At 48.6% G+C, this 18,099-nt stretch overlaps 2 protein-coding genes across 2 annotated transcripts; both read right to left on the bottom strand.

The window, feature by feature from the left end:
• Window positions 1–1,291: 1,291 nt before the first annotated feature.
• ITPRIPL2 (ITPRIP like 2) lies at window positions 1,292–6,191 on the bottom strand. Its single transcript, XM_072349483.1, has one exon. It carries the CDS (start codon window positions 6,063–6,065, stop codon window positions 4,575–4,577), a length of 1,491 nt encoding a protein of 496 aa, XP_072205584.1. The 5' UTR covers window positions 6,066–6,191; the 3' UTR covers window positions 1,292–4,574.
• Window positions 6,192–12,668: 6,477 nt separating this feature from the next.
• COQ7 (coenzyme Q7, hydroxylase) lies at window positions 12,669–17,217 on the bottom strand. Its single transcript, XM_072349215.1, has 6 exons — window positions 17,081–17,217; window positions 16,782–16,981; window positions 16,568–16,682; window positions 16,317–16,456; window positions 15,362–15,430; window positions 12,669–15,269 (listed from the first exon to the last, which is right to left on the bottom strand). The coding sequence occupies exons 1-6, from the start codon at window positions 17,154–17,156 to the stop codon at window positions 15,192–15,194; spliced, it is 678 nt and encodes a 225-aa protein (XP_072205316.1). The 5' UTR covers window positions 17,157–17,217; the 3' UTR covers window positions 12,669–15,191.
• Between the last annotated feature and the right edge of the window lie 882 nt (window positions 17,218–18,099).

The raw sequence follows: 18,099 nt of genomic DNA on the forward strand, positions 1-18,099 counted from the left end.
CGCAGCTGGGACAAGCTGCTTTCCTGCCAGCTCTGCCAGTTAGTTATCATCAGCCAGAATTGCACTTACCTCAGGGAAAACCGAACAGGCAGATATTTAAAGAGTTGACACGGGAAATAACACAGCCTCGTAAAGCATGTTTCTTCTAGCTGAACTTTTTTGCAGCCCTGTGAAAATCAGATGCACGCACAAGAGTCCTTCCCCTCCAGGCAGCTTTAACTTGCATTAGCCGTACTTAATCAGCAGTTCACCACTGACCTTGGCTGCATTACAAGGGAGGTATTTGCACAGGAGTGGAAAGATTTCAAACAATTTATCCAATGAGTTGGATGCAAAGAGTTTTTTCTTTGAACACCACACATACAAGTCCTTAGGCCAGTTAGTTCTTGGTTAATAACAGATTTATCACTAAAAGAAACTCCCGTGTTTCTTTGATGATTTTCTGCTTAATGGAAACCCAGGTTTCAAGCAGAGAAATGCTGCAAAGAGGGCTGTTGTTGCTTCTAAAGGAAGACATTCGTCTGAGATCATTTTTATTAAAGAGGTAAAGACCTGAATGTACTTCCCCGGCACTGAGTGCGGTGGCTGAGTGCTGACAGTAAAAACTGATCCTTCTTAAACCTTTACAAGTGAGAAGCCCCTTGAGCTGGACATTCTCAGAACTCTAAAATTCTTGCTGCCCCTCCTAGAGAAGCCCCTGTCTGAAGGTAGGAGGCAGGCACACAAAGGTCTGGAGATGGTTACCTTCAGCACAGCTTTAATTTAATGGTTGAAAAAGAGGAGATCTTGCTGCTATTCCATTCTTCAATAGGGAGCATTAGCATAAGCTACAAATAGGAGATTTCGGCACCTTACCGAAGAGCAGCAAAGGACAGGTAACTTGCTGCCCCATTCATGCAGCTCCTGCTGGCCCACCACTGTCCCTGCCAGACACACTCAGCACTCCTGGCTCTCTTCCCGTATCTCTGCACAGCTCCAAGGCGTGGACTTCCTGGCTCAACATAGCTTTGCGGCTGCAGTGTTCTCCTCCTACAGAGCACATAAACCTTCAGAGAAAGCTTCATGCTCGCAAGTTGCTTTTACTAAACAACAAGAGAAAAACAACACGAAGGGATTTAAATCTCGAGGCACGGATGCGTTACAACAGCTGTTTATTACTACGGTGAAATATTAAAATAAGAACACCAACTTCATGGAAACAACAAAAGTGCAAATGTAGTTTGGTATTAAATAGGAAAAGAATGCCTTAAAATGGACATTTTGAGCCTATTAACACTTCGTGGAAGAAAAAAAAAAAAAAAAAAGAAATAGCAGCTGAACACTTTAATCTTTGGTCTAATTATTAACCAGCAAAAAGTAGTTGTACCAAAAACATCCATTGCAGACAGACATGTAAAATGTACAATACTCTGCAGATTCAAATTAAAAGCGGAGGAATGTTTCTGAAACATTTAATCAGGTCAGAAATTATGCCCTTGCAAAACACATAGGATTCTTCAAGACAAAAAGAAGCCACACGGATGCATTTTGGTAAATAAACTTAATCTTTTACAAATGCGACTCCTCAGTGTTCAATAGAAACAATTTCATTTGCACAACAGCTCTGTAAAATTAGCTTGCAGATAAAGAGAACCCACAGCCCACATCAGTGCTAAGCAACACGCTCTTTCTTCCAAATCTCATTTCAGCTTGCACACTGAAAACAGCACAGTGCTGACCTTACTGCACAGCACATACATGCTGAGAACGCTGCTGTGTGGCTGCAGCTCTGCTTGCTGGGAGGAGGGATTCCTGCAGGTCAATGCCCTGCACTCCTCCTTGCAGACAGGGCTCTGTGAAAGCACCAAGACACTACAGCCACTACGACAGCTGCCATGGTTCGAACAGAACCCAACTTCTATCAGCTCCTTCTGCCAACTGTATTCATGAATGTCTGCCCAACATTAAATAAAGAAGATACACGTAATGCCTCAATTGCATAACAGAGCTGCAGGTTGGTCCAACAGCATGCACATGGTGCCTTGGGAAAGCTTGCCCAAACCAAGGCTAAAGCAAACACACATTATCTTCTGCCACCAGCCATCATAAACTCCAAATTCCTCGCTGAGCAAGAACTCAGAGGGTATCAGCCTCTGCAGCTTAATGAAGTGAGTTTTTGCCTAACTGTTCATCACAGATGGATTCAACCTTTTTGGAAATACAGCCAAACAACACCCAGTTAAATCGCTTATTCCTTGCTCCAGGTCTGCCTCACTTTCAGATCTCCTCCAGCCTCATCCTCGCATCCTTCAGCTCGGTGCATCTTCACTGACAACTTGCCACTATTCTCAACTCCCATTGCCTAACCCACTCCTACATCTCTGCCATCTCCCCTTGCCAAGAACTGCCTGAACACAACCAACTTTTCCTGTAGGTGACTGCACTTCAGTGACAAAGTTTGCAGCCTTACAGCCTTCCACCAGTACAGAACACACACCGAGCGTGCATCCCTCTCACAGAAGGGATTACTTTCCTGAGAGAGGGATGCACAACGATGAGAACAAACCATCAGCCAGCTGAAGTGGCTGTGATGTCAGAATGAAGAGCTGGAGTGTTTCTGTTGGGTGTGCAGGCAGCCACAATGCCCTGGATTGCTTATCCAGTCCTTGAAGATCCGATGGCGTTGACCACAGCCCTGCGTTCATTTCAAACACCGAATAACACGAGTCTGCAAAAATAGCACATGTGGTCTGCTACAAAAAGGCAACCAAGGCAGCTTACTTAGCCTTAAATACTACGTGCAAAGAACATGAATTTGATCAACACTACCTTTAAATACACTATTCTTTTGTTTTGTTTTGTTTGTTTTTGAGAAAGAAGCACGGTGCTTCATATATAAAAATAACCCAACTGGCGGGTTGACCTTGTCTATAATTACCTGAAAATAAGACTGCAAGTACAGTTACAAAAAACAGAGACAGAAGCAGGCAAACATCTGCCTGGGGAGTGTTTCCATGTAGAAAAATAGATCTGTATAAAGCTTTGTAGATCTTACAAACGTTTTGTGCTTTGTTGCACACAGCTGTGAGTAAAGCACACCAGTATGTACATCAGGGAGAGGCGGAGCGGCTTAGTAATTTCAAGTCATCCTGAAGCATCCCAGGGGTTACATTTCATGATCTACAATCCATTTCAGAGTGCTCACCTAGGATGCAGAATGGGGGTAATGAAGCACATGTGCGACTTCCTGAGCATCAGTAATTCAGTTACCCTATATTTTCACTTAAAGATTTGGAACTCTACATTTGCTGACACCCTGGGAGACATGAGGGTCTCATAGTGGGCCAGGAGCAGAGCAGCTGTGGTACAGCCCTACATGTCACCCCCGAGACAAGGACATCATGTAGAGGCTGACAGCCCAAGCACTCCTTCAAGCTGAACCTCACAACCAAGACCAAGGGAGCCAAAGGCTGTTTCACTGTACCATGAATAAGTGCTGCACCATTTTTGAGTACCCTGAAATATTTTACTTCTTCCTCCCCACAGTAAGATAACAATCTGCTCAGCGCTAGAAAAATCCCATCAGGTCATTTGGTCAAAACAGCGGCACAGGCAGGAGGATGGTGGCAGCCCAACAAGCCACCAAACTGCTCCTGGAGGGCACAGGGGCACAGCAGGCAGAACACATCAGTGAGACGTGGATGGTTTGAAGGCTGGTTCCAAAGCTAACAGAAAGTCTGTGTTGTTGGTGGTCCTCGTGTCAGCACATTACAGACGAGAACATCACTCTCAACACGTCTCAAAAACGAGAACCCACAAAAAAATCCACCCCAGAGTATTTCTGTATAAAGAAGGTTTTCCTGAGGATGACTCAAACATCACCCCTTTAATAAAATAGTAATGCCTTCTCCAAAGTGAGCATTTAGTGCAGCCAATTATCCAAAAATTAAGGCCTTTGTGAAAATAAAGTGCTATTTGTTTCTTTTTTTTTTTTCTGTTATTTCAATCCTCCAGCACAACCTTCATTTAACACAGAAATGCACAAATAGATTCTTCATGCTATCATCAGAAGTTTCACTTCTCCCCCTAGTTCTGCTTTAAGATGCTCATTACATTCCCATTCAGCACGATGCCTTACATCACACAGGATGTAAGACATCCTGTAAAGCATGTCACTGAGCATTTCAGACTGTGACCAACACCTGTGCTCCAATGCTCGTCTCCTTTTAAGAGCACCTTGGCACAGTAAGAGGTTTTGTTTGTGCTCACGGGATTTTCAAATCCCAAATGGATTTTGTACCCTAAAAATCACATCTCAGAAAAGGTCAGTTTTTCCACTAAGGTCAAGTTGAAGATGGATTTACAGAACTGTCAGTTTGAACCATCCAAAAGTAATGCTTCCCTACTAAGGCACTTCCTCACAGACGCTGTAATTCTCCCACGAACATCCCACCACGATGCCAGTTAAAACAGAATCTATCGCCATCTCCTGAAGTCTCAGCCTTCAGTTTCCCAGTTTCCTCAGGTCGGGGGTAACACCACAGAGCATCTCCTCAGCAGGTCCCACTGTGGGCAGTTGGGCGCACGTTGCTCCCTCACTCCCCGGGCAGCTCCTGCCGTGTCTCAGCGCCGTGCCGGCAGGCAGCTGGCCGCAGGTAGCGGGCTCTGCTGTACGTCCTGATGAGGTGTGGCACCTGGCTCCAGGTGTACAGCAGCTGGAAGGCAGCCAGGTCCAGCGTGGGTCCATCGAAGGCGGACAGCAGGTTCACCGGGGCGGCTTCCTTGAGGAACCTGGGCATTGCCACGGCCTCGGGGAGGCTGGTGTTGCCCAGGAAGAAATGCATCAGCGTCTGCTTGCGCAGGCAGTCCCTGAGGTACATCACCAGGTCTTCCAGGCGCTCCACCAGGAACCGCTCGTCCCAGGCCTCCAGGGGCCCGTGCAGCATCAGGGAGAAGAGGGCCGTCTTCAGCACGTATGAGGAGAGCACCCGGCCCCACAGCGAGCAGAACGGCTCCTCCAGGCCCTGCCCGCGGAGGTCCCGCAGGCCCTTGAGGAGCTGCAGGCACTTCAGGTGGCAGGACGAGGCCGGGGCCTGCTCCTTCAGCCAGGCCAGCAGCCGCTGCTCGTGCCGCGACGTGTTGAGGCCCCACAGCGCCTCGTGGGCCGGGCCGGCCGGCGGCACGTCGTGGGGCGGCACCGTGAGGTAGAGCGCGTCGCCCAGCGGGATGGCGGGGATGAGGCGCACGGCCATGGAGATGTGGCAGCAGACGTAGTCGGAGCAGGGCCGGATGTGCAGCGTAGGCGGCCGGCCGGGGCAGACGGCCAGGCTGATGCGGCAGCGCTCCTGCAGCCGGTAGCGCACGGCGCCCAGGCAGCGATGCAGGCGGCCCTGGAACCAGCGCAGCACCAGCGCCGAGGAGAGCAGGGGGCGGCCCTGCGGCTCCGCGCAGAAGCTCTCCACGAAGGGCCGGTAGCGGCGCGGCCAGCCGGCCCCCTCGGGCGCCCGCAGGCCGCAGACGAAGGCTCCGCTCGGCACGGGCCCCGCGGCGCGGCCCGGCTCGGGCTGCAGGCGCCCAGGCAGGCGGAGCGGCACCAGGACGTCGAAGCAGTCGGGGCTGCGCACCTTGTGCTGCTCGTAGGCGCTGCCGACGCGCACGAAGTCCCCGCGCAGGCCGAGGGCCGTCGGGCCGGGCTGCAGCCCCTGCGCCTTAGCGGCGCGCACCAGCTCGGCCACCACGCGCCCGACGTGCGCCTTGCTGTGCCCCAGCACGTGGGGCGAGAGCCGCAGCTGCCGCGCGTGGAAGCCCTCCAAGGCGCCGCGCCGCGCCGCCGACGGCCCGCAGCTCCCGCCGGGCCTCGAGCCGCCTCCCGCCGAGCCGCAGCATCGAGCCAGCAGGCAGCCCAGCAGCAGCAGCGCCGAGCCCTTCAGCAGCGGCACCGAACCCGCCTCCGCCGCGCCCTCCTCCTCCTCGCCCTCCGCCGCCGCCGCTCGTCCCCCCAGGGCCTGGCAGAGGCAGAGCAGCGCGGTGCACACGCAGGTCAGCAGCGGCCAGAAGGCGCTCGGCTCCGGCAGGCGGGCGGCCATGGCGCGGCGGGGGCTCGATCCATGCCGGCCCCCGCCGCCGCCGGCCCTCTCCTCCGCCCCGGCCGCCCCCAGCGCCGCCGCCCGCCCAAAGGCCAGGGGGCCGAGTCCGTGAGTCCGCCGCCCGCCGCCGCGAGGCTCCCTCTCTCCTTCCTCTTCCGAGGGAAGCGGCGCCGCGTCAGCCGCAGTGAGCTCAGAGGAAATGCCGCGGGCCGGGCCGCGCCGCCAGGGCCGGGGGTGTTGTCCTCCCGAGGGCGGCCGGCAGCGAGCGGAGCGGGGCGGGGAGGGCGCCGCCCAACGCCTCCCGCCGGGCCCGGGCCTCGGAGCCGCCGTTGCGGGGCGCCCCGCGGGGATCGGGGTTCCCTCCGCGACCCGCGTCCTTACGGCCGAGGCACGTTCCGGACCTCGAAGAAGCGCCTTCTGTGCCGCGCGGGGCCCTTTCCCATGACGGCTGCCGCGGTGTCACCCCGCTGCCGTCGCGACGCCGTCGCTGCCCGAGAGCACGGAGCCCCGAGGTGCGGCCGCCCCAGCGCTGCTCCGTGGCAGCACCGCACAGACATGGCTGCTGCAGCCGTGCGTGCTGCCCTTCGCTCTGGTACCAGGCAGCAGAACGTCCCGTAAGCTGAGATTCTGTGACAAATAGGAGATTGTAATCCTGATGTCAGTGCAGATGGGAGCCTCGTCCTTGGTGCTGCTCTGTTCAGTACACGCTTACTGGGCTTCGAAGCTGTTTACTGAAGCTGAAGAAGCATCTATAAGCATCGGGTCCTGGTTTCTCTAAGGGTGATGGAATCAGTGCTACATAACATCTGCACAGTGTTGCCAGAGGCCCTGTGAAGGTAAAGGAGCAGTGCTTGTAGGCAGGAGATTGAACCCCGCACACTGAGGATGTGGTTGCAGCTGAAGGAAGGAGTTATATGAAGGAGCTGAGCACAAGAGATGGGCTGTGCAAGTGTTTGTTTTGGTGATCTGTCTTCATACGAAACAAACCATTACTTCAAGTGCATCAAGCTGTGCTTCGCAGAAAGCACTCAGCTGAGCAGCCACAATGCTGCCCCCTGAGCAGTCGAAGCAGGGAACCAAGGCCAAGCAAAGTGAATTACTTCACAAGCAACCAAAGCAAAAATGTTTAGAAAGCACATCTGTGCTGGTATGAAACCCATCCTTTAAGATGCTATATTGAAAAATACCACTGAACTGTATGAACCTATTGGCCCACAGCTTCAATTCTTACTAGCTTCTGCTTCTTGCTAACAGCACACCAGCTTTGGATCCAGCCTTTGCTCTCTCCTCACACAGAGCTGATGTGATGAGCTGCACACTGTGCTTAGCAGACACACCACCACGTCTGCAGGAGGTGACAGGGCTGTGCTGGGGCCTGGAGCTCCACAGCACGGCCGGCATCACAGCAGGACCTGCACATGGGGAAAGCTGCAGTCCCCCACAGCCTTGTATAGGGAGCTTCTGGCTGGAGGAAATCCAGACAGCACCTGAGGATGTGGGACATGAGCCGGGGCTGACAGCAGTATTCCAGCAGCCACTCCAGGGGAGCACAAGCTGGGGCTCAGCGCACACCTTACGTCTCCCAGGCTCAGTCAAGCTGCCAAACAGCAGGTTGTACTCCAATAACCACAACACCAAAGTCAGGACCAGAGTTAGCTCACAACTTTGATTTTTTATCTCCGTGGTTTAAATTACCAGCCTGACTTCTCTCACCTTTTCAGCCAGCAGCAAGGGGAGAACAGTGGAGCCTGGGCTGGTGAAGGATGGCCAGTGGCCTGTCTGCAGAACCTAGGCTGCTTCAGCATGCTGTGAGCACAGGGCAGATCTCTGGACAAAACACTGAATAGGTCAGGTGTTGGAGACTTGATAGGGATGAGTAACTGCCCAGTTTTGCTGTCAAGACCTTACTTGGAAATTGCCATTTAAAGAGTGACTCCATCTCCCCAGTCCCCCAGGCTAACAACATTTCTGGCTGCTGTACCAGAAATAAAGGGGTCAAACACAAAACTACTTCCAGTTACCGAATAGCAAGAAGTGTCATTTCTCATTACCCACCGTTCCAATCCTACCAAAATTACACCACTGGGACTGTCTGCTTTGCAATGAAAGCAGCTCATCCATGTTATTACATCCTATCAGTACTCCGCATTTTACAGTCACAGAGGAAAATAAACAAACCATGTTATCTTGTCTGAAGTACGAGCTCCTCTTGTTTCAGGCAGCAAGAACAGATTGAACCTGAGAATAAGGAGCAGTGGTAGGTCACTGTGTGGGAGATGGACCCATGCAATGCACTCCTATCTGAGGTGGCTGTCAGATATGTTTTCTGCCTCTCCCAAAGAAGTAACAGCTCATTGTTTGGGTTAAAATAAATATACTTGCAGGAAAATTATACTGTTGATGCTCTTCTCCCTCCCCCCCCCCCCCCCCCCACTTAAGTAATAACCTTTCTATTGTTTTTTTCCTTCTGAATAAAAGAATAAAAGAATAAAAGCCTTAGAGGTATTTTATTACAACTGTGTGTTCCAAAAGAATGGCAGGTTGTACACGAATAACCACGACCTCAAGATCATAGAGAGAATGCACAACAGTGATTTTTACTACCATTGTTTAAATCACCCATTGTTTAAATATTATCTAAGCACTCTGAATGCCTCATATCCAGGATATCCTGTTCACTAAATATGGAATAGCGTTATACTTAATCATGTACAACACTGAGCTAAAAACGGACATCCCAGTACATAACATCCATGTGATATTCCCAGAGGTTTGTGGATGCAAAAGGACATGTTGGAAAGGTAGCACCCGTTAAGTTTTCCACAGTGAGTGATACTTCATGGATGTGTGTAACCGAGATGTCAGTGCTACAGCATGCCAGACCCTGCCTGAGGTGTGGGAAGAGCAGACAGGGCAGGGAGCTCACTACCTGAGGAGGGAGAAGCAGCAGCAGAAGGCACACACAGGTGCCGTGTCAGCACAGTGTTTCCACCACCTCCCTGAGACAGAAGTCCTTTCTTAGACTGAGCAGCCCAGGCCTCCAGAGCATGTCTGGGATATCCAGGAGTTTGGGTGCGTAGGACTGTTGTTACATGTCCTTTCTTAAGATATTTTCTATTTATTAAGAGGGATGTTCTCACCACCTCCGCCTGCCTGCTCAGCAGCTATCAGCTGGGTGGAACACCTCTGAACCAGATAGCCTGCAGGCAGACCCAGCTTCCCTGAACCACATATAGCCCAATACAGGATTTCCTTGCTGCAGAAGGATGGCTTCCTGAATAATTCTTACAAACAACCTCTTGGCCAAGTTGATCTTTACTATAGCCAGAAATGCACTGCTGAAAAGCACAAGCACCGGTGGGCTCACCTCCAGCTTAGCAGGTTTCATTTAGAGCTCTCATGGACTTGTTTAGAGTAGAAACCCATGAGCTTTTATACTTGCCCATTACATCTTTATGTTTCCAGCTAGCAAATAAAACACAAACAAAAAACCCCATGTGCATTAAGAAATGCTTGCACACCGAGCTCTGCCCAACAAGCTGTGAACCCTCCCAGGAGCTGAGGCTGCTGCTGCTGCTGGGGACACAGCCTCAATACGTGTGTGCTGAAAGGGAAATTTAATCACTGACTGAGATGGTTTAGCTTAATTAACGGCACGCCACTTAAACTTGTATTTGCTTCTGTCTGAGATGCACCATAACTTGCAAAACTAATGAAAACTGATGGCATAGCTGACTTCTAATTTGCTGGTTAAAGCAGAGTCTTTGAAATGAGGATGATAATGGTTTCGTTAGGCCAGTTTGGGGCTGTTGTGCCATTTGACTGTGTGTTTTCATACAGGGAAGCTCCCATTGGTGTCCCCAGACCAGCCCTGCCCTGCTGCCTCTCTCTGCTCAGAAGCACAAAGGTCAGAACCCGGTCGGATACTCTGAGCATCACCCGTTCTTTCCCACATTCAAAACCACAACTTCTCATAAGGCAGGTAGAAATGTTTCTCACTTTCACTGCTGTGTGCATAAACCCCTTCCACTAGCATTTACAATTTTACCCTGGCAGAAAGCCTGGTGTTAAAGAGCAAAACCAGCTCCTCAGTGATCCTGATCACCTTGACTGCTGCCAGACAAACAAACCAACCCACTTCTGTTTTGCAAACAAAAAGTGCAAGGGAGTCACACTGCAAGTAGGGCAGAAAAGGCAGATGTTCTGCCCCAACAGCACGCGTTCTGTAAGGCTGGGACATGAAGGGAGCTTGAGGAAGCCTGTTCCTAACCCTTTACCCCATCCTGTCAAGCAGCACATCGCCTGGCACAGGAGATGTCTGCAGGTGTAGTTATTTATAAAGATATTGCAGTGCCGGAGACAAAACCGTGCCTGCAAAGCCAGAGCTGGTCTCTCCTCAGCATCCCTCCACACCAATTTCTCAGGCTGAGCCCTTTAACTAAGATTAAATGTTCCCAGATCGATAAAAAGCAACACAATTACCATATTAGCAATACAGCATGTGCAGCATATTCCTGGTTTTGTTTGAGGCTAGTCAGATTAGCTCATTAAACAACAGCTATTTTTACATCTGGTGTCATAGGTTTCCTTATTAGTACAGTGCCAACCACTTGAACAGAGGTAGGATCATCTTTCACATTCGATCTAATTTAATTTACATCAATTTTTTTTCCACTTACCATACAGAAAGCATCATCTTTGCTCCCTGGAGCTGCAAAATGCAAGCTGTCCTGCTTATCTCACACAGGTGCAAGTGAGAAGCTGAGCCACTGAAACTGCAGGCACTGCACAGGCTGCATCCCTGAGACCAAGATGGAACATGAATGGCCTTTACAGTCAGCTGGTTCACAGCTGTGGTTCATTTCCTGCTTTACTTCTAGGAATGTGCTCCATCTTCTGCTCTCTCGCTCCCTGCAAATGGTGCATTCAGCAGCCAGGTTACCCATCTCAGCAGGATGGAAAGGGGATGTGGGTGAGGTTCTGCTGTCACTGCGATGGAAAAGCATCCTCCAGTAGAGCTCACAGGAAGGAGTTGTTGACTGGAGAGGAGATGAACTGTAAATATACAATCAAATAAATAATAATCCAGTCCAAGTAAAAAAAAAATGCTTGCTCATATGGAATAACCAGATGTGGTTTTCAAGGAGTTTCTACAAGGTGTTGAGATAAAAGTACTGCAAGTTACAGCTTTGAAGTGACCCAGAAAGAAATATTGAAGCACTGGAAGACTTCTACAGGTCACTTCAGAGCCATGATATGACATAAGCCTTCATACTCCAACACTTTTGTAGCATTATGGCCAAGCAATGTGACAGCTAGATCCAGACGGCTGCTAAAGTTTGCCAACAACACAAGCTGAAAGCTGGGCTGTACTTCACCTTCTCCATTTGGGATTTCCCAATGGATTGTGCAACAGCCCATAGGAAAGCTCCAAGTTTTTGTGTCAGTTTACCAGCACAAATCCTCTTGCTGGTCACAAAACTGAAGCATCCCATGAGTGTTAGGATTCACACCACAGCTGCTGGAGGGGAGCATATGTTCCAGCTTATGCTGTATTAGTACTCGTGCTGCATGTATCTGCGTTTATGAGAAATGATAAGCAAATACAACCAGATCCAGAGCCTGCCTATAAACACACGTATCTGTCATTTTCCTTTGCAAGGCTCAGCTCTCTGACAAGAGAAATCACTTCGCGTGCATAATCCCCTTAAACATATGTCTGATATCTTGCTAGATTCTCACGCTGTATGTAAACAACAACTTGTGTCGCTTAATATTGAGATGTAATTATTTCTCATTAGCAAAGAATCCTCTGATATTTGGGTGGGAGGATTTGAAGAGCTGATAGTTCTTGCATTTAAAAAGTTGCATTTTTCCTGCCCAAATTCAGAACCAGGAGGGATGGTAGGTAAGAGGGGAAGACAGCACACAGCCATGGTTAGTAGCCAGCTCATGGGTTGGAAATGCAATGAGCCATCAGCTGCACTTGCAGAACTGCCTCACTACAGGCATCAAGTCTGCAGCCAGTGAGGAGCTGCAGGTCTGCAGTCAGGATGGTGTCCAAAGCACCACACCAGGGAATCACTGTAGCCAAGTCAGGATGGATGAGGCAAAATGTAAATATTTATTTCAGTAGGAGGCTGGATATGAAAAAGGGAGGTGCTAGAGCACCTGGCGGGGCTTTGGGAAGCCCAGGCCCAGGCCAGAATGACTGCTGGGGAGCACCAACATTGAGGAAATTCACCTGCCCGCTCTGTAGGAGCACTTGGGTGCTCCTAGCAATGGAATGTGCTGTTCTTGACCTTCCTGTGCTCAGCAGTCCCCAACATGTTTCTCTTGGGCACCGAGACCAGAGCTCAGCACTGCCCTGTGTTCCCAGTGAGGAGCTGTAGGCCACCATAAGGACTCCTACAGCCTCCTCTTCTCTAGGCTGAGCAGAACCATGGGTCTCAGTTACTCTCATACCTTCTGCTTTCCAGACTCCTTCCCCCCATCACAGCTCCCCTTTGGGTGTTATGACGTTATTTTCAAGATGTATCATCAATTTCTGCACATCCTTACACTGCCATTCGCTCGGAGCTAATGAATGAGAGCAGGAAACCAACAGAACGTTACATTTACTGAAATACAGCATAAAACAGAAAGACATCTTGAAAAATATTGGAAACAATAGCACAAAAAATAGGTCACGATTCCTGCTTCATGATAATTGGACGTTTTATTAATATGGAATAAACTTGTCTTTGATTAACACAATCACGCTGCTAAGAAATTCTTTCTGTTCTTCTAAAATCTTCCTTCTAATGTAGTTTTAGAGACTTGTTACCACCAAACCTGTTCTGATGACCTGCTGATTCCATTACCCAGCACTGGCTCACAACTCCACACATACATGCCAACAAGCTTTACCAAATGCAATCCATCTCTCCAACTGAGCTGCAGCCAGTCTCACTCTCTTACACCCAAGTGAGCCACACAGATTCAGTCCAGACAAAGCTCAAGCCCATTATGTCTGACATTTGTCTTGTACCAGCAATATTTATCATCTCAGACAATGATTTAGCTCTCTGCCAAACAATCTTATGAGCCCCATTTTACATAACTTGTGGTACAAAGTCTATTCAGTGTATGTCAGCATCATTATATCAACTGCAGATACAGGCTGGATCTTTGCCCCACTCAGCTGTGGCATCGTGGATCAACACATGCTGACCACAGCCAGACCACGCATGCAGCTGTCTGGGATTGAAGGGTCACAGATGAACATGCAGAACCATCATTGCTTTGCACAACAGTCTGACCAGGCTCCTTTTCCTTCGGCAGCACAACCTGAGCCAGAGCAGAGTTGACTGGGAGTCACTAAGATAACAGCCTTGCATAAGAGATGTGCTTCAGCCTCGTCCTGCCATTAACCCCTATAGGACCAGCTGCCACCAGCATCGCCTGGCATCCAGTCCTGACCTAAGCAATGGATGGCACAGAGCTGGCTATTTTAGTATTACTTAAAACTCAATTAATAAACTCCATGACTTAAACAACTGCATTTCGTGTTCTTGCTACCTCATTAGCCACTTTAATTAATCATTCTTTCGTACTTATTCAGATAATACAGGAATATTCCACCGTATCAGTGCTTAAGGGTAATTAAGGCAAGGAAATAGAGACCTCATGCACAAAGCACTGGTCAACTTTAATATGATCTCCCTTTAATAAATTCAGACTGACATGCACATTGCTCACAACTGTCCAAGGGTGAGACAAGAAAAATGAGACTCCCTTAGAGTTCCCCTGTTGTTATGCAGCCCCTGTGCAACCAACCATTTGGCTTTGGAGTTCCTGAAGTTGTTCCAGTGGATGGGCAAATCAGTCAGAGACAGAACCAAATGCTACATCGTTTAGACAATGCAAATAACATTTGCAGTTTAAGTACAGTCAGACCAGTCCTGTAATGTTTTGATAGAAATTATTCTCTAATAACTTACAAAATGCCAGTTTAATTAATAGTGCAGCAGTTTTTGCATTAAAGACTTAGCCTCCAGTCTAACCTCCTTCAGGAAAAGAAGGAAAATAATCCTTTCATGACCAATTCGACACTTATCAGTAGCTACACATACCAAAAGAGCTCCTCGGAAACATAGAATCAGAGCTGTATGTGAATTACGTGCTGTCTGAAACCTTGCCACGCTCCCATACGCAGGTCTTGGATTCCTGCCTCTGTCAGGAACCTCTAAGTGTTGACTAGAAAGTTTTTAAGACCTAAGAAGCAGGAGATGCAGTTACACAGAAAATATTTTACATCCCTACCAGTTTACAACATACTAATTCCATTGCTGTATTTTTATCATCTCTGGTTAGAGTTTAACAGGGCAGATACACAGATCTCTGCCTTGGGCATTTCTACTGCTCCAAGGAAGGATACCAGCAGAAAGCATGCAGAAATCATTTCAATATTGAGTGCCACTGAAGACTGGAACCAAAGGAAGATAAACTTGAAATCCATAAGAGAATATTAAGTGCAATTGCACAGGGGGCTCCAAGTTGCTCTCTCCACCTGCTTCATACACCCATTACTTCTCTGCACACAGAGAACAGAGTCAAAGGAAGACAAAAAAAATCAAGAACTGAGACAAAATAAATGAATAAGTTGGCAAAGCTTAAAACAGAATCTTATAGTAACCAATCTCTGCAGAGTGAACAGAAGCGCTCGCTTCATTTTACTTACCCTGAAAATGCAATTTAAAACTATCCTACTTATTCAATATTGACAATTTTAAAATGAGCTAATAAGCTCCAACTTTAAGTATATATAAAGTTGAAGGCAATAGAAAACGTACTGTGTTCATGTGTGCAGATATGTATGCAATACACACCCACAGTCTGTATGTTAATACATACATATTTTACTGCCACCTTGTGAGCAGTTTCTGCCAATTCTGCCATTGTTCACATTCAGCCCAAACGACTCAAGTGTCGATTTTTGTGCAGGTCCTCAAAGTGACCAAATCAGATGTGGTTGAAACAGATGCTCAATTAAGAAAACGTTAAAAGTCTGAATAAAAACAAAGATTAGTCTTCTATACATTTTCATTTCACAGTTTATTACTGCAAGCATTATGGAAAATATCACTAAATTCTTTCTGATAAATAAATTGCAGCTTTGCATCCAAGCTGTATTACCGCCTTCAATACAGAATAAGCCGGTGCCTGTAAAACAAAGAATAACAAATTAGAAGTACTTAGCAGGATGGAGCTTTATCTGAAATAGAGCAGCACCAATTAGTTAATGCTGTACTTACTCTCTCTGCATCGTGCTCAAGCCCAACGTCATGGTGCTCCAGTTCATCATCCCGACATTGCTTTATTATCTTTAAAAACAGCAAGTAATTAGTAAGTCCACTTTGCAGAAAAGTCAAGGCAGCTGAATATAGAACCACAGTCTGTCATTCATTGTGTGCACCAGGGCAAGCCCAGGTCTCTCAGAAGCTTCTCCAAGTCTTCAACTCCTTCCTCTATATTTTGCACTCAGATACCAGCCCTTATTATCATAGGCAATATTTTCCTTATGCACATCAGCACAATCTGGTTACATAAGGTATTACTCCTGTAACACAAATGTAATTTGGATAGAAGCAGACTTGTCAGCATGTTAAACTAGACACAGCTGAACACGGTAACATTCGGCAAAGAACTAGAACTGTATACACAAGCTGTAAAGTAAGCTCCTACCACAAATGAGCTGAACTTGCAATATCTGAGGTCAGCCCTTCATGAACACCATACAGGAGCACAGCCCAGTGCAACACCTAAAGCAGCTGGGAAATAATTCCCTTGCAGAGCTAACAAACACTAGCTCCTTTCTTCCTCTCAGCAGTGTTCAAAACTAGACTCACATAGTAACATTCTGCTTATGCTGGATATGATTATGTCATCACTGTTTTCCCTTTTCTCCCTCCTAACCCCTTTCTTTCAATTAAAAGTAACCACAATTAAGTCCCACTTCTCCCAGAGAAAAGGGGAGCAATGAAGCACGGAAAGCATGCTGAAGTTAGTCTAATGTATGTTTTAATTTGCTGCTCAACAGTGTTGAGTGCTGCTGAAGGAAGAGCCATCTTTTATCCTAAAACTTCTATTGACTTTGGGATTCTATAGAACAGAATTGAGAGATGCTGGAAATCCAGATTGGTGCACTATTTTAAAAGTCATATGATGAAGTTTAATGAATTTCTTACATCCCTTCCAAGCCACAGATACCTGCATCAGTTCTTTGTACTTTTCTGGATCTTCCTCCATCAGCGTTCGGATCTGGTTGTTATAGTGGTCTGATATACTCTCTTCCACTGCCACCGTGCAAGCCATCGCACCCTTCTTTCCAAGCAGAGCGCTTCCAGCCCCTGTGATTGCAGCACCAAACGTATACAAAGAGTGAAATCTGAAACGATGTGAATAATTTAAGCATGTGAAGACTTCCAAAACCAACAACAGCAACAATAGCACAAACTCACCTAAAACAAAGCCTGCTACATTCCAAAAAGGCAATAAGACAGTAGGTCGGACTCTGTAAGCAATCATTAACTCATTAAACTTTTTCAGGTGTTCTTTTTCTTGATTCCACATTTGCTGCAACAGAGCCAAACGACAGCAAAGACCCAACGAGTTAAACTCTCCACTACAACCAGGCAGCGCAACGCAAACCAGAAGGGCTCAGTTCCCACGCACCTGGATGAACGGCCCCGCAGCCGACCTGCCCAGCACGGCCATCTGCCCGGCGTAGATGCGATTGGCGCCGTACTCCCCGGCGTGGTCCACGCGGATGATGCGATCCACGACGGCCTTGTTGATGCCGTCCAGAGCCGACCTCGTGCTGCAGGGCCTCGGGGACGCCCCCTCGGCGGGGCAAGGCCACCTTCCGCGGCGACCTGCCGGAAGGGACAGAGGTGAGCCGGGCTCTGCCGCCCGGCCCCGGCTGTAGGGGGTCAGGCGAAAGGCTCCGGCAGCAGGCAGCGGCAGCTCCGTACCTGCAGGGCCTCTCAGCGCTCCGTACCGCCCCAACGGGCACCGCAGCGCCGGATTCAGAACCACAGCGGCCGCCATCCCGCTGACCCCGAGGACTTCTGAGTCGCGCTGCTTACGCCATCACCGCGAGCCGCCTGGCTCCCGCCTCCGGCCGCCATCACGATTCCCATTGGCTGTCCGCCTCCTCCGCACTGGCCAGCGGAGCTGTCACTCGAGATCAGCGTCCCCTGGTTTCCATAGAAACGAAAGGGAATCGTCCCGCCCCCGAGGCGGCAGCCTATGAGGTACTTCCCGCGCGGTGCGGCAGGGGGAGCCGAGGAAGGTCCTCACACATGCTACTCGTCGTGTAAAACGTGATTCACGGGCAAATAAAGCCAAAAAACCTCAAACTGCCAACACGGTTTAAAAAAAATCAGGTACTGGATTTTAAAAATTGATTTATTACACGTTAATCAAAACAACTGAGGAGGGAAAACATTACAAAACATCACATAAAAGGAAAGTATCTCACATGAAATGCCAGTGTGCTACCAGGAATTTCAAGTAATGTACACAACTCTTCACACAGCAATCTGGAGAAAAACAGCCTTTAAATACAGGGAGAAACTTGTAGGCGATGTGGGAACTGTTCTGAGTCACACGGCTGCATTTGTCCACTTAAACAAGAATGTAAAGGGCAGCAGCAGCCGAGTTTCTGAATGCTGCATTTCCGACTACAAATAACTCCCAAACCTTCACATTTTAGAACACAGAACGGTATTCCAGGCACTTGTTCGAAACTGAAATGCAGGCAGTAAAGCCTTGCCATCTACAAGAGGCTCCTGCACAGCAGTGAGATGGGAACCACAGAGCAGGGACTGCAGCGGCCGGCTCCTCCTCATGCTTCTTTATCTAGTGTTCAACTGCACTACTTCAAAACACCGACATGAGTCTCTTTTGCTTCCATTTTAAAAGATCTGGGTGGGAAAAAGTCAACCTCCCCCCCGCCCCCATCCACTCACCCCACCCCAATTCTTACAAG

The sequence above is a fragment of the Excalfactoria chinensis genome, chromosome 14 (genome assembly GCF_039878825.1).
Source record: "Excalfactoria chinensis isolate bCotChi1 chromosome 14, bCotChi1.hap2, whole genome shotgun sequence".
Taxonomy (NCBI): Eukaryota; Metazoa; Chordata; class Aves; order Galliformes; family Phasianidae; genus Excalfactoria; species Excalfactoria chinensis.

Excerpts from the sequence above, each read along its gene's own strand:
- ITPRIPL2 (XM_072349483.1), bottom strand. The coding sequence starts at position 6,065 with ATGGCCGCCCGCCTGCCGGAGCCGAGCGCCTTCTGGCCGCTGCTGACC.
- COQ7 (XM_072349215.1), bottom strand. The coding sequence starts at position 17,156 with ATGGCGGCCGCTGTGGTTCTGAATCCGGCGCTGCGGTGCCCGTTGGGG. Across the intron at positions 16,457-16,567 it reads TGTAGCAGGCTTTGTTTTAG|GGGCTGGAAGCGCTCTGCTT; the intron begins GTGAGTTTGTGC and ends CTGCAATCACAG. Across the intron at positions 15,431-16,316 it reads AGTACAAAGAACTGATGCAG|ATAATAAAGCAATGTCGGGA; the intron begins GTATCTGTGGCT and ends CTGTTTTTAAAG.